The 15615-nt window shown below is 39.4% G+C and overlaps 2 protein-coding genes across 4 annotated transcripts; one reads left to right on the top strand and one right to left on the bottom strand.

The window, feature by feature from the left end:
- The first annotated feature begins 1239 nt into the window (after positions 1 to 1239).
- Positions 1240 to 8208, top strand: tk2 (thymidine kinase 2). Of its 3 annotated transcripts, XM_069539062.1 has the most exons (11): positions 1289 to 1601; positions 1690 to 2205; positions 2729 to 2844; positions 3073 to 3147; positions 3451 to 3504; positions 4113 to 4202; positions 4353 to 4426; positions 5061 to 5149; positions 5459 to 5538; positions 5639 to 5719; positions 7119 to 8208. In XM_069539062.1, exons 3-11 carry the CDS (start codon positions 2788 to 2790, stop codon positions 7203 to 7205), a joined length of 687 nt encoding a protein of 228 aa, XP_069395163.1. In that variant the 5' UTR covers positions 1289 to 1601; positions 1690 to 2205; positions 2729 to 2787; the 3' UTR covers positions 7206 to 8208. The 3 variants fall into 3 exon arrangements, with proteins under 3 accessions (XP_019959137.2, XP_019959138.1, XP_069395163.1); XM_020103578.2 differs by lacking the exon at positions 1690 to 2205 and having other exon boundaries at positions 1240 to 1601; positions 2807 to 2844; XM_020103579.2 differs by lacking the exon at positions 1690 to 2205 and having other exon boundaries at positions 1257 to 1601.
- A 1442-nt stretch (positions 8209 to 9650) lies between these two features.
- Positions 9651 to 15317, bottom strand: LOC109639855 (uncharacterized). Its single transcript, XM_020103535.2, has 6 exons — positions 13854 to 15317; positions 12971 to 13080; positions 12744 to 12870; positions 12136 to 12258; positions 11497 to 12007; positions 9651 to 10681 (listed from the first exon to the last, which is right to left on the bottom strand). Exons 1-6 carry the CDS (start codon positions 14388 to 14390, stop codon positions 10248 to 10250), a joined length of 1842 nt encoding a protein of 613 aa, XP_019959094.2. The 5' UTR covers positions 14391 to 15317; the 3' UTR covers positions 9651 to 10247.
- Positions 15318 to 15615: the final 298 nt, after the last annotated feature.

Below are 15615 nucleotides of genomic sequence, written 5' to 3'. Positions count from 1 at the left end.
AATTCTTCTTCTGTTGACACAAAATACACATTTTACACGTTTAGAATGAGTTTTAACTCCTTTTACACACAAGCTCAAACAAGACCGAAACAGTAGATGTTAACTGGTGAATTTTCAATTGCTTTCACACGGTTTGTCAAAACACAAAACCTCATGATCAAAACTAATGGATTGAAGACTACATTGATTACAGCTGATCCCCGTCTCACAGAGCTGAGGTGCTGGGCTTTTTACAATCACATCACCAATCAGATCACCTATATTTATAGGCGTATCTTGATTAGCTTATTAGATTAGCTTTTTTATCTTCCTCTTTTACAGTGGTTTCTTCTGCTCCTTTTTCTTTTTGCGTATTTGACAATACAGTAATGAATGACTGCTACATTTTTTGCAGATTTTTTTTCCCTCTTTACTCTACTGTAAGTCATTTTCATTTGCAATACAGTAAAGTGTTTACTGCAAATCCTGTCATTTACTGTCTTCTTCTTTCATAAACATTCTGCAAAGCTGCTCTGACATGGGTTGTTCACTTTTTGTACTGAGTGTTGTACAAAAAAAGGAACAAAATTCATGCCCAACAAATGAAAAATTTAGATCATCATCACAAACATTAATTTCCATGTATGATTAATACAATAATCTGTTGATTGTAAAAGAAAAAGGAAAAAAGTAGATTTGACACATGCAAAGTGATTCAGTTTGTGTTATTCCATCAGTTGTCAGTGTTTTTCATGACACTGTGCTGTGACTGACTAAATGTTTCTGTTGGAAGACAACCTGTGTCAGTGCTTTGGTAGAGTTGGTGAATTGTGTTAGTGTATTATTGTATTTTGGAAGTGTGTGTCTGTGTTTAGTTACACTGCGTGGTTTTGAGCATGAAATTAACTGTTTGGGGATTTGTGTGCGTTAACAGTTTTGAAAAAGTGTTTAAGGTTCTGACAAACGGGTCATAGCGGTTGTAAAAAACTGTAATCAAATTCTTAAACACTGAAATAGATTTCCACAACATGAGTGAATTTGAGTTCTTTTGTAGGATATCCATTAACCAAAGGTTAGTATGTTTTAATTCAGATGTCTTCAGTATCTAATAAACAAATGAGGCAAGACATTTGAAAATAAAAGTGGAAATAGTAAGTTGAAAATAGCTGTATCAATTGGAAACATACTTTTTTAGGAGTTGTCACACACACACACACACACACACACACACACACACACTCACACGCGCGCGCGCGCGCAGTACTCAGTTGATCAGTGTCACATCCGTACACACTCCTGTACAGTAGGTGGCAGTGTGCGCCTCTAATGTTACTACCGGTATGTTACTCAATGTAGCTGAGAAGAAGTCTTGTATTTCCTTCCTTTGTGACGGAGTGTGTTATTAAACCGCACGTTAAACAACATGTGCGGTTGATCAGTGAGTCCGGTGTCGTGTGAGATGCGGCTGGCTGCTGTCGGTGTGTCACTGAGGAGTGTTCGAGTCCTGTCTGCTCACTGGGCTGTGGTCTCGTCGTGTCTTAGCGCGACAGGATGTAACAGAGGCCTGAAGCTCGGTGCAGGAGGCGTCAGTGTGATCCAGAGCAGAACGCACAGCAGCGCAGGTCAGTGGTACCTGTTCAAACACCCGAGAAAGTGTCTAGACGTATTTATTGTATACATTTAAAAACGTATTTCGTCTGTGCCTAACAGCGGCAGCCTTCACTCCACTGTCAAACTCTGGCTCCATTGAAGCAACTGCGCATCACACCACAGACTGCGCATGCGCCTGCCGATGTAAACAGTAGTTGGTTGGTTAGTTAGTTACACTATGAAGGGGGAGGAGCATCGCTGAGAAATGGTCGTGCACTGTGTCAAACATCCTGTTTCCCAGGAAGAGCCTTTTCATCAGGTGCCAGAGAGGAGCTCATGATTCACTTTGGTGCACATCATAGCTGCGTCTGAATGACAGATTTGTCCAGTTAAACTTTCTTAGTTCTCACTTCAACGCACGGACATTTCACCAAACGGGAAGAAAAACACGGCTGACAAGCTGGTGTATCTTGAGACAGTGAGTCATCTGTCAGCAGAGACTGTTCGCTCCAACCAGCTGCCTCATAACACTGCGATCAAAAAACCAGAGCAGACGTGGCTGATAAGTTGTTCACATCTACTCAAACACTTTCCCCTTTACTTTGACCAACCGATCTACCGTGTCCACTGCAGTCTGTAAGTACTATGTCATTGTGCTGTCTCTGTACTTCAGCAAAGTGACATGGAGTGATAATGATAGTGTTGAAGCAACCTTATGCAACTGGCTTACCTTAAAATAGCAGCTTCAAAATCTTCATAGTGATGTTGGTGATCATGATACCATACTGACTTTGATGGGGAGAATGGTGCCTCTTTTATTCCCACCCTGTGACCCGTATGCACAATCTCCTGTGAGAAGTGCCATGCTGAATTGTAGATGAGTTACAAAGACGTACAAGTCATTTAAGACCAGGGTCTCTGATTTAAATTGAGTAAAGAAATGACCAACAAGTTATATATTTAAGTTTAAGTTGTTTAATTTAAATTGTACATCATATTTGTGGGTGTAAATACTCTCAATGTAAAGCACTTGGAGAGTTTCATTTCAAATCCAATGTCCTATAGTACAGAGCCACAACAACTCTAGACATGTACTTACACACTGTACAGTACCTGTTGTGCATTTCAACATCTTTCTGTCCCTCTGACCTCGCTTTAGCCTGCTGACCTGAGTGGGGCCAGTTCTAGGAGTTGTGGGAAGTGAAGTCTTGTCTCACTATGTTGTCTCCCTTCCAAGGAAAGCTTGTGCGGAATGGAGAGGATAAGAAAGCAGTGGTGAGTATCCACCATATGGTCCGTAGTCTGAAATTTCATTTCCCTGCATTAATCCTCCAAGTGACACTCATTACGTTGGCTGTGTGGGGTGCTTTTTCCATTGTTATTATTATAACCCATTTGACAGTGAATAAATCCTAATCCACACACTTGACAAACTAACATACATTTTCTTAATTTGTCTGTGTACAGGCCTGTCAATGAATGTCTCTTTGTCACTGTTTTCAGATCTGTGTTGAGGGCAACATTGCAAGTGGGAAGACAACATGTCTGGAGTATTTCAGCAAGACCAGCAATATAGAGGTATAATAAAACAAAGTCCTTCTCCATCAAGTTTGTGCTTACTTAAGAGTTGTGTGCATGCACTCCCCCAGGAAATTCTACTGTTGTTGTTTCACAACTTGAGGCTTGATTTATTATAAAAGATAGGAAATGTTTTGTTTAGCTTTTACACACTGTGTTTCCCTCAGCTTGAACATTTGAGTCCCATTCTCCCTGTTGACATTTTCTGGCTGTCAGGAAATATTAGTATTCAGAGAAAGACTGTAGCCCTTGAAGTCAGAAAGGTGATAAATGTATTCTTTTCCCCTGTCTTATTTATACCAGGTCCTTACAGAACCAGTCGCTAAATGGAGGAATGTCCGTGGACACAATCCTCTGGTACCGTGCATGACTCCATTGTTATTTATATAGCTCCCTGGATCAATCCTTGATATGGTTACTGTTGATTGACTTAAAATTTTAGTCAACAATTAAAGTTCTATGTGATGGCTGCACTTAATCTATCTTTCACCTGTTTAATTTGCTTAGTTTAGGTTACATTATGCACACACTTAAAACGCACACACATACAGGACCCATTGTAGGACCTAAAAATAGTTTCAGCAAAGATTCTGATAGAATAATATTGAGGTTGTTAATAATATTAATTCATGTTTTAATGGAAAAAAAAACAATTAATGTTAAGACCCAATAGAGGCCTACAGAGTCTGAAGTGTTTCTTTTCCACTAACTGGAAAGTTGGTTTTCATTTCCGGCTTCTCCATTTCACATATTGAAGTGTCCTTCGGCAAGGCATAGAAGTCCAAACAACCCCAGAGAGTGTGTAAATAATAGAGTACATGGGATATATGAATAAGAAAGAAGTACTGCACTCACACACACATATATATGGATTATTTTCATGTTACCCTATAGAATAGTGTCGAGTAGTTATGGTAGCAGGTCAGTTGATTGTCTGCCACACTGGGTTGTTTGTGTCCCTGCAGGCTCTGATGTACCAGGATCCTGAGCGCTGGGGCATCACCCTGCAGACCTACATTCAACTTACCATGTTGGATCGTCACTTGTCATCCATAGTAAGTGTACTGTTTACTTGGAACACACACATTTTATTGTACTCTAGCTAGGAAAGGCTGTGTTAACCTGCACTTCTGGCATACACAGTGAAATGTCGAACCTGGTCAGGAAATTAGCTCTATGAGCTAAAATATTGTTGTTGGTTCCAGGCGGCTCCTGTCAGGATGATGGAGCGTTCCCTCTTCAGTGCCAAGTACATCTTTGTGGAGAATCTCTTCAGAAGGTACAGTCATCTGTGACTTGAGAACTCTTAGTGCCTGGATTACACCAAGAGACTAGTTGAATAAATCCATACCATGCACAGTCTGAGCCAAATGGCTATTGTCATGGAATCTGCTGCATATGTTCAGGCTGTTATGCCAAGGACACACTGGCTGCGTGAGTGGCATGTCTCAGGCCTGTGAGCCGCGCTGCCCTTGGAGTCTCACCTATGGTTCACAGCAAAATAGACAGTAAAATGATCTTTCACCATAGTTTCAATTTCTATTTGTTAAATACGTCATTTAACATTTCCTGTACCTGTGTCAAAGTAAAAGCCCACTCTTGTTTCTGTTGACTGAATCCATTCATTTGTTTCAACAAAGTATAGATTGATAGACAGATGTTCTCTCTAAAAATGAGACCACGCTCACAACATAGCGTCGATACCTTTAAGAGTTTGCTTACTTTAAATTCCAGTAAACAGTAAATACAAAGTAATACAAAGAGTACAGGGAAACTCTTTAAGGAAAGGAACCTTAAATAGTGTAGAAAATCTGTTATGATCTTCTCAGGGTTTATATTATTATTAAATCATAAATTAACAGCATAATGATGGATAAATGCTCATGTCCCATCCCTTGATTTCTTTTTTTCAGTGGGAAGATGCCAGAGGTGGACTATGCTGTTCTCAGCGAGTGGTTTGATTGGATCACAACTAACATTTCCATTCCTGTTGATCTGATTGGTGAGAATTACACAAACTATATATTTAATGATAAAAAACACAGTCATAGCAGTGTTATTTTTTACTGATATTTTATTATACTATGAAGACTGGAAACTAAAATGATGATAATTAGTGTCTGTCTGTATGGTAGAGGGTAGAAATATGTCAGATGTCAGATTTGTCTTGTTTCATCTGTCAAGACCTTCAGCCCCCTTCACTAAGACAAACCCCCATATTCCACCGCTCAGGCATCAAAGTTTAATAGTGTCTCACTCTCAGCTTTGTTTGATAATTACATTGTTATAAGACTTTTTCCTTTGGCTCTAGTCTACCTGCAGACGTCTCCTGAGACCTGCCACGAGAGGTTGAAGCAGAGATGCAGAGAGGAGGAAAAAGTCATTCCACTGGTGCGCAGGCAAACTCAAAGCATATTGTTTCACTTTAAAGAATAGGGAGATTCTGTGAAGAGGTCACAAGTGAGCTCTGTTATCTGTGTGCGTCCACCAGGAATATCTGGAGTCTATCCACCAGCTATATGAAGACTGGCTCATCAAGGGGACCTCCTCCCTTCTTACTGCTCCTGTTTTAGTGAGTGACTCATCCTTGCTTTGGATTGTGTTGATATTTTACCTTGAGCATGTACATCCTGGTAGTTTCAGGTAGCCACGAAGGACCATTCAGATGACCCTTTTCCATTGACTTAGCACACTTTGGTGCACTGTGGTGTGCTTCCACTCCATCTCTCTGACTTTATTTGATTATGTTTTATGTCCGGGTGTCACACCTTGTTCTCAGTCATGAACTCCAGAGAATATCTGCACAATTGTTTCTGGACATTCTCTGGAGTTTGCCTTTCACACTGAATAACGCAGCAGGAAATTCTCCGCTCAGCCGCGTTCACAGCAACACAGTAATATCTGGAGTGGGGTGATGCAGCAGGCAGAGGCACAACGTAACATATTGCTTCTGCTGCAGAGATCGCATGTTTTTGTTAACACCACATCGAGACTAGTGTCCGCCCTTATCACCACAAGCTCTCTTGACCTCTTTGTCAGCATCTCTTTTGCCTGATAAAAACGTCATCAACAAACCCACTTCCTTGCAGTGAATCATCCGAAGGATCTACTGCTGTGTTCTCATATGAGCTTATTCAGACAATCTCTGGATTGATTACAATATTGAGTTATTGTCCCTCATTGAGACCTGCCTGCATCCTGAAGAATATGTCAGCCTAAATGAATCTACTCCCCCTAGTCATATAAATACACATATTCCAAGATGCTTTGCCCGAGGAGGTGGAGTTGCAGCTATTTTAAACTCCAGTTTATCAATAATTCCAAACCTAAATGTATCTATAACTCATTTGAGAGCCTTGTTCTAAGTTGATCACACCCATCCTGGAAAACACAGCAGCCAATTCTATTTGTTGAGGTTTACCATGCTTCTGGGGCTTATTCTGAATTTCTTTTTTTTTTTTTAGTTTTTATCAAGCCTATTCCATAAAGCAGTAATTATTATAGGTCATTTTAATATTCAGTTGGACATTGATAATCATTGTCTTAGTGGTGCATGTACTTCAATATTAGACACAGCTGGTTTCAGTCGGTGTGGAGATCAACCTTCTCATTGTTTTAACCAAATACTTAACCTTGATCTAACATATGGTGTCAAATTTACATTTAATATTCCTTCCACACAATCCTGTTCTATCAGACTATAACTTAATAAACTTTGATTATTATTATTGAACTGCAAAAAACGTTTTTTTCGAGATAACTTATCTGATAGTGATTTTAGATAATTTTAGGAAATAATTCCATTGACAACTCAGTACTAAGCTCCACTTTAACAGAGGGGTCCTTTAAAAACTTAAGTTAGTGATGCCCCATTAATTGTGATGACCTTGTAAGTGTAGTGTATTTTTATTTCTTGCAGCTGTTGTCTGCCTGTTCTTCTGATCTGTTTGTAAAAAAAACTCTGTGTGCAGGTGATCCCTGCTGACCACGATCTCCAGAAGATGCTGCAACAGTATGAAGAAAACCGTGACAAGATCCTCTCTGCTAGTTGCATCTGATTCCCAATCATACAATTATACAGACTAAACCATAGTTACAGCTCTGATCTGTTACATTTATTTAGGTTTTCACAACAATAGCATCTTATTTAAGAATCAGATTTTCAACTATCAGCTATGTAAAACCTTCTCTCCAGTCTCCACAACATTCAAACCTTTTTGTTGTGGCTGATGGGTGTGTACTGTAGGTGACAATTTTTTCTCACTAACAGGTTGGAGAAGCTTCATAAACGGAACTAACTTCAGTGCAAGGGAAACATTCCACTGAATATCAGTATGTGAATAAAACATTCCGTGTTGTGTCCAGGAATACACATTTATTAATATATATATTAATAGTAAAAAGTAAAATCTGCAATCACAAGTTTGATTGTTTATGTGTTTTGCTCTTTTATGTAGGACTTAATGAAGGACATAATGAGTTGCCACTGTTTGTAAAAACAAAGTGACAACTCATATATTCTGTTTGTATTCAATTCTAAATTGAATTAAAGTTAAAATAAATAAATAATATAATTGGTAAATAAAACAATGAAATCTTAGCTATTTATATAGCTCCCTGGATCAACCTTGTTATGGTTACTGTTGATTGACTTAAAAGTTTAGTCAACAATTAAAGTTCTATGTGATGGCTGCACTTAATCTTTCGTTCACCTGTTTAATTTGCTTGGTTTAGGTTACATTATACACACACACACACACACACACACACCACACACACACACACACACTGGACCCATTGATTTCGGTTTCATACAACATACTTCATCAATGTATTTCTTTTTTTGGTAAGAATTTATCAGGTTTTCTTGAGTTACCAGTTCCTGAGCGTTGCTGCTGCTGGAGTCTACTGGCTGACCATCAAAAGGAGAATAGTTAATATTAGATGACATTATGCTGGCATGTTCATGTCTCAGTCAGAAGGTCAGTTTGTGCTGTTAACTTGTCTTCAGTTTTATTTTTGCCTTTTTGTTAATAAAGACAAAAACTTTTTTTTTAACTACCTATGTCTCTCTACTCTACCTGCTCAGCCCCTGACAGTCCTCCATTCCAATCAAAATGTAATGTCTCTCTAAATTCTTTCTCTCTGCATTTTTGACATTTGTGTGAATTGATCAGCTGCTCTGACATGCAGGGATGAGACCCGGTCACGCTTTGACTATCACAAGTGTGGTGAGATACATTGTAAGTGGATGATTAATCAAAATAAATTGACAAGAAGTTTGGGGAGAAAACTCTGACAGATCTTAATTAATTAACTAATTAAAGATTTGTACATTTTAGAAGCTAAAATGGTTGCAATCATCAAATTAAACCTCTAAAAAAGTGAAGTATTCTAAAAGCTGGTTATATTATCCATTATGTCAAATCTTCACCTTAAATGTAAATAGTGATTGAACAGGTCAGATTTGTCGGATAAAGTAGTATCAGTTGAGTAAAATGATCTAACCTTTTCTTTCTAAAACAACCCTGTGCTTGTGTAGTATTATATGCAGTTCATGCAGTGTCCATATAATTCATTAGGTAAACTGTCAATGTGAGATCAAATGTAATTACTTTATTACATCAATCATAAAACATATTTTTAGTTGCCAATACATTGATTGTAATTGATAAAAGCTTTAGGTACATTCAAAATCCAAATGGCTTAACGGATTAACGAAATTCTTTACAGTCAAAAAGAGTGATGTCAAATAAATGAGCAGGCAAAGTGATAAGTAAGAAGACATATTAGGGCTGGTTGAGATAGACAAAGTCAAATATCACAATCCACAACCAAATACCTCAATATAGTCATTTTAGGAATATGCACTGTTTACAAACAGCCACTGAACGAACTCAGCAGCCATTGAAACCAGAAATAGGCACTTTGGCTATATCACAACATTACAATATCTAAACCAGAGGCCAACAGAGAGAACGTCTTTACCTTGTATAGACTTGTGTCTGCAGCAGCTCCTCTGTGGTTGGAGGTAAAACACCCCTCTGGCTGATGTGTTGTGGCTTTGGAGGATGGCAATCCATTTGTCAAAATTCAAAATTCCCTGGAAGTTTAGTTGTGAATTTCTTTTGTATTTTGTCCATGGATCCAGTTGTATACTGGCTCAAGACAATAAATCTTTTCTCGTGTCTGTTGATTTATACCTTTACTTAAGCTATGTCAGAATTCCCACATTAAGTCCTGTATGAATAATCCTACAGAACCTGCATTTTAGCAGAAACTGCTGTGAACTGTAGTATGGAGTATTAGAGTAAAAGTACTGGTTTGGTCCCTCTGACTGATTATGAAATATGACACTGTTAGATAATGAACACTGCAGCATGTCAGGAATTCTTCACTGTTGTTGCATCTGGAGTTAATTTGAACTATTTCATCTTATAAACAGAGACACCAGACAAATCTGAATGATCATCAGATCAAAACAAAGCTTTGATACACAGATATGTTTTCTGTTTTTTCTTTATTTCTGAATTAAAATAAGATTGTAGAATTTTAAAGTGAGAAAATCAGTATTTGTTCGAGCTGTTAAAACAGCTCATGAACATCTGAAATCAACTCAAAATGAATACCTGAGGAAATGCATGAACTGCATTGCATTTATGTTGTGGTCAACACAAGTCTGTCCATAACACCAGTAAAGGTAGATATAACTATCTTTAGTTAAATAGCCCATATTCACAAATCACAATTTGTCTCAGGGCTTAACAAGGTACAACATTCTCTGTCCTTAATCCTCAATAAAAAACTACCAGAAAACCCTTTTATCAGGAGAAAAAACGCCTCAGAGAGAGTAGCATGTGTGGGATCCTTCTCCTAGTATGGACAGAGGTGCAATAGGTGTCACGTGTTACAGAGCACATCAACCAAATAACAATGTTTACAACATTTACGGGATTGAAGAGCCAAATGTGAGTGTGCACTGGTGAGGCCTCTCTCTAACAACTGCACCCAAAGCAGCTGAGGAAAGTCCTGAGGGTGGCAGAGCAGATCTTTGTAATAAACAAATATGCAAATGAACCTTGAGGGGATTTCATTCCTTTTCACAGCTCCACAATGACAAAGTTCTGCTCCTCCTCTCCACTGATTTCTGCTTCTTCTGTTTCTTTTTCTTGTCCTTCTGAACAGTGACACATGGCGGTCTGCTTCTGCTCTTTCATCCATGCAGGACCAGGCTGAGAGGTTCTGGTGATTCTACCTGCATCATAGCTCAGTGCTTGACCTGTCTCCACCACTGGTTTCATGAGGTCCTGCTCCTCTACCTCCCCCTCTGTGCTTATCTTTCTTTTATTCTTCCTCCCTTCTTTATTTGTGTTATCTCCTCTTTTGTTGTCTTCTTTTCTAATCACCTCCTCATTGGTTTCCTGCACATGGAGCTGGACCCTCATCCTCTCTGCTAGCTCCATCAACTCCTGCTCCTCATCCATGGAGCTCAGAGAAGCAGTATGTGGTCTGGACAGTCTCTTTTTTTGTGTGCCTGTTAGAATCAGATGAAAACTGGGTGTTATTTATTTCCAGTACAGCAAGAAGCAAGTATCTTGATTTGTCCAGAATCTAATTTGCTAATATGGCACAAACATTCCTGTCATGCTGTTTTATTCATGAAGTCTTTGCCAATTAATTCTTAATACAGTTGCATATATTGTAATATAGGATTTAAGCCAACTAGCCAATTAGATGTTTTGTACATAGACATGTTATGGTGTATTGATTTATTTATTTTATTGATTGTCACAGTAGATTACTGTCTACACATACAATGCACTGGGCTTTGAAAAGCAATTATATCCATCAAAGCAGAATTTATTGGCCTTGCAATGTCTTCGGAACATCATCACACAGCATCTGCTGTGACTCAGTGAAACAGATGTGAGGAGCTTTTGACTCCTCATATCTACCTGTGTTCTGTAAAAACACAAAGCTATGGAGGCAACTGTAAACTGTTTACTGGTGTTTACAGCTGCCTAGTGTGTCCTGCACCCATGGCAGAGTTAACAGTAACCATCAGCTCAACAAGGAAATACATGACAACAGCCTGCTCTCTGTTGTCGAGAGATAAAAAATGGTCAGCATAGGTCATTCAAATAGCAGAATTTATACTCAACTCTTGAAACCATTTTACAAGAAGAGAAAAGACAGATTTAGACGTAAAGACACTATTATTTAATTTTTGAGATGTGCATGTGTTACATGTGTGTGTGTGTGTGTGTTACGTGTGTGTGTGTCTGTGTGTGTGTGTGTGTGTGTTTGTGTGTATGTGTGTGTGTGTGTGTGTGTGTGTGTGTATGTTACCTGCGGCTGAGGGATCTACTGTGGGCGAGCTCTCTCCAGGCTTCAGGTCCTGCTCTCCTGTGATTACAGGTCTTAATGTGACGTGAAGGGAAATGTCTCTGTTTCCATCAGTGTCTCTGCAGCTGCTGCAGGTGGTGTTTCCAGGGGGGTTATCATCACAACCATTACTTCTGCCATCATCACTCAACATGTTATCAGCTTTGCCTTCATCATTTTTACTAGAGATAATTGTAGAAGTAGTACTGATGTCTTTGATACCATCTCTTTTGGGGATCTCAGGAACTTTACTGCTATCGCTGCCATGACCACTGGCAGTATGAATAACTTTATTGCTGCTTCGGCTGCGTTTTGCTGGCTGAGGTTTGTCTGGTACCAGAAGGCGGCCTCTGAAGGCCAGATCAGGGTAAGTTCTCTGCATCTCCAAAATAGACCGGTCTGCATTGATAAGACGCTGGTGTCGAGGCATGCCCCTGGGTCTCACTGGAGGCCTGGGGCCTGAATTCACAGGTACCTGAAAAAGCAAAACACCTGAGTTCAGTACATACTGCAGCTGATATTGTTATTGATTTCTCTGTTGGTCTCAGCTCCTTCTCTGTCTTTCATCCACACAGTTTACCAGCTCTCTGCACTCTGCCCTACCTCTTTTCCATCTCCTTCTTCCTTCTTTTTCTCCTCCTCCTTTTGCCCCATTGGTGTCTCCTTTCCTGTGGTTTCCTCCACTTTTGTAGGCCCCACTCTTCTCTGGAGAACCTCCAGCCACTCCTGCAACGTGGGATTGTAACTGTCATGTGTAGTGTTACTGTGTCCATATTACATGGTAATGAGCTACATTCACACTGTAGTTCAATATGAATGTTTAATATCATGAGGATCATAATTTATTTGTATCTTTTTTCAACCCATTCCTTTTCTGAAAGCCAACTGCTGTCATAGTTGTATTCTGCTCAATGCAGCCTGGAACTATATTTATCCTTTGACTTTCTTTTATTGCACTTAATTATTGATTCTTAGTTTGTCTCCAAATGATGCATCTTACTTTTTTTCATCCCGATAAAAGCCATCCTGCGATGGATTTGGGTAAATTTGGCAGAAAAGAAATGTCCAGCCCTTGGATTGGATACATCACAATAGGTTTTAATTACATAAGAATTCCCACTGGTACTTTAAATTAAGCAGAATTCTACATAACTGTAATATATTGGACAATAGTATTGAAAATATGAAACATGCTTTAATAATGATCTTACCTTTGGTCCTAGCTGATCCTTCTCCAGGAGCTCCAGGAGGTGGTAACACTCCAACCTGGCCAGCAGGAGCTCGAAGCCCATCAGTATGGCTCTGTCTGGGTTAGCATCCTCACAGAGTCTGAACTCACTGACATCCATAAACAGTAAAGAGGAAAACAAAAAACACGGTGAGTGATCCAAAATGCTCAGGACATTTGTCTCGTCCTGATTCTTCTCCTTGTTCATACCTTTGTGGGCTGTCAGTGTGCGGCAGGTAGCCAATAGAAGCCAGTACTGACTGAATGGTAGAACTGCTGAGAACTGGTAGAAGACAGTAAACAAATGGACCAGTGAAAGTCTAAAAAAGACACAGACACAGTTTCATATATTATGAGATTGTCTTAATTATTTGTCATTGGTCATTAAAGAAATATGTCCAAGTTACATATCAAGAATGGAATTCTTTCCCAGTGCCTGTAGGTGGCACTAGAGAAAGCATTATCCTCTGGGGACCGTGATCACACATTCCACAGAAAACTATTATGAAATATTTGAGTAATATATCAATAGATTGAAAGCTTGCTTCAAAGTGCTGATAAGGAAATACATACGACTGATATTGCCGTCAACCAACTGTCTAAGTTTGCAACATCAAAAACACTTAATGATCCCACTAACATATAAAAGCTATATATGCTGAATTTTGTTAAATCATTCACTTCCAGCAAAGCTTCTGGAGTACACTAACGACATAAATGAACTACAAACTCTTTATAAAGTCTTCAACTGTCAGAAAAATGAATAGGGTTTTATGACACTCATATTCTAATCTCCTAAATGTGTCATTACTTGTTCGCTGGGTCATTCCCTCATTGTCTCGTTCTTTTAGGTGTTTCCTCTTTCTACCACATCTACAGAACCAGGAACTGGGACAACTCATCAAACTTTTTGGAAACATTACTCAAGTTTAATTCCAAAAGAAAAACCTTGTGTGAAAGTACAAAATTCTAATATATTAAACTATGAATTAGTTGTCATGAATGAAAGGGAGAAAGAAAGACAGAAAGAATGAAAGAACTAAAGAATGAAAGGGAGAAAGGCAGAAAGGCAGAAAGAAAGAAAAGGCCTTACCTTCAGTGTCTTAAATTCCTTCCTCCATGGTTGCAGGAAGAGGTTGACACAGAGGGTCTCCAGCAGCTCAGTGGCTCTGATGAAGGCTGTCAGGTGTTTCCTGCAGTCGGTGCTCACAGGGCCACATGCCTCTGCTACAGCCTGGTAGAACGGGAACACAGTGAAAGTTCCTGGAGGTGTCGGTTCCCTGAGCAGATACTGAGCCACCTTCTTCTGCAGCTGCACATCATGGCAAGGCTGAACCTCCGGACACGTGTCACTGTAACACTTCACATAATCCTCATAAAGCTCCAGGCGAGAAGCCTCGGCCTGTTCTCCTGCTCCTTTGCCGTCCTGCATTACTTCCACACAGACAGTAAGACGGAGAGAGAGAGAGAGAGACAGAGAGACAGAGGGAGAGAGAGAGAGAGACAGAGAGAGAGAGAGAATGAGGAAGTACAGGCTGCCAAACAACCGAATGAGGAAATGAAAGTGAGAGCAAAGGCCTGGTTCACTGAAATGAATTAAGAAAACCTTGAGATAAACTGGGCTTCTCATCCATTAACTGAGATGAGTCTGAGAATGTAAATCATTCAACCAATAACATTTTATTTGTATAGCCCATACTGACAAATCACAATTTGTCTCCCCAAATCACAATCCTCCATTCAGCCACAGCTGCGATCCTGGATCTGTAAACAATACAGCACAAGGACTCCAGTGGAGAAGTGTAGTCAGAAACATGTATCAATGTGATGAAGAAGGAGAGTGGGAAAGAGAAGCTCTATGTGTCATGATGCGTCCCCTAGACGTATAGTAGCATAACTAAGAGCAAGCCTGGACCAGCTCTAACTATAAGCTTTATCAAAAAAGAAGGTTTTAAGCCTACTCTTAAACGTAGAGAGGGTGTCTGTCTCCCGAACTGAAACTGGGAGATAGAATTTAAGGAAAAATAAGCCTGAATTCTGGGAGCTCAGTACTCTAGTAGGGTGATATGGACGGTAATATGAGCTCTTTAAGGTATGATGCGGACATATTATTAAGGACCTTCTAGGCGAGGAGGATAACTTTAAATCCTTTTCTAAATTTAACAGGAAGCCTAGAGAAACTAATAAAGGAGAAATGTGGTCTCTTTTCCTGGTTCTTGTCAGGACACGTGCTGCAGCATTTTGGAAAAGCTGCAGAGTCTTTTATGACTTACTGCTGGAGCCTGATAATAAGGAATTTTAATAATCAAGTCTGGATGTGACAAAGGCATGGACTAGTTTTTCTGCATATTTTTGAAACAGGACGTGTCTGATCAGATAAGAATAAACCCTAAAGGTGCAACTGAAATAATTCTTCCTCCTTTGATGCCCAACATAAGTTTAAGTGTGTAAGATTTCAGTCTGTCCATCTATTGGACTAATGGACCCATGACACATAATTTTTTCATTCTCTCTGAATATGTACCAACAGGTTAGTTAGCTCTAATAAAACTGTTGCTCTTGGAATTGCGTTCATGTGAATTTTCTTCCAGTGGATTATTCCTGTAGTGCATTTAGGCTCCTTAAATGCAAACAGTGAGTTCTCCTCCACATCTTTTCTGGACCTCCGCACATTGTCCATCGAGGTGAAGGACAATAGTAAAGAGAGGACAGGCAGGGTTGGCTCCAAGACAGCTCTGACTCCACTAACAAAAGGCCAACTTTTCCCACAAATTACAAAAATCTATGTTTTTGTCCATGATCATTGTAGTCTCTTTAAATTCACTCCCTCTGTGTTTTGGTGATCCATCTGAAAT

The sequence above is a fragment of the Paralichthys olivaceus genome, chromosome 14 (genome assembly GCF_024713975.1).
Source record: "Paralichthys olivaceus isolate ysfri-2021 chromosome 14, ASM2471397v2, whole genome shotgun sequence".
NCBI classification, from domain to species: domain Eukaryota; kingdom Metazoa; phylum Chordata; class Actinopteri; order Pleuronectiformes; family Paralichthyidae; genus Paralichthys; species Paralichthys olivaceus.
Note: the sequence above shows the minus strand (reverse complement) of the source record. Positions and strands in the feature narration are given on the sequence as shown.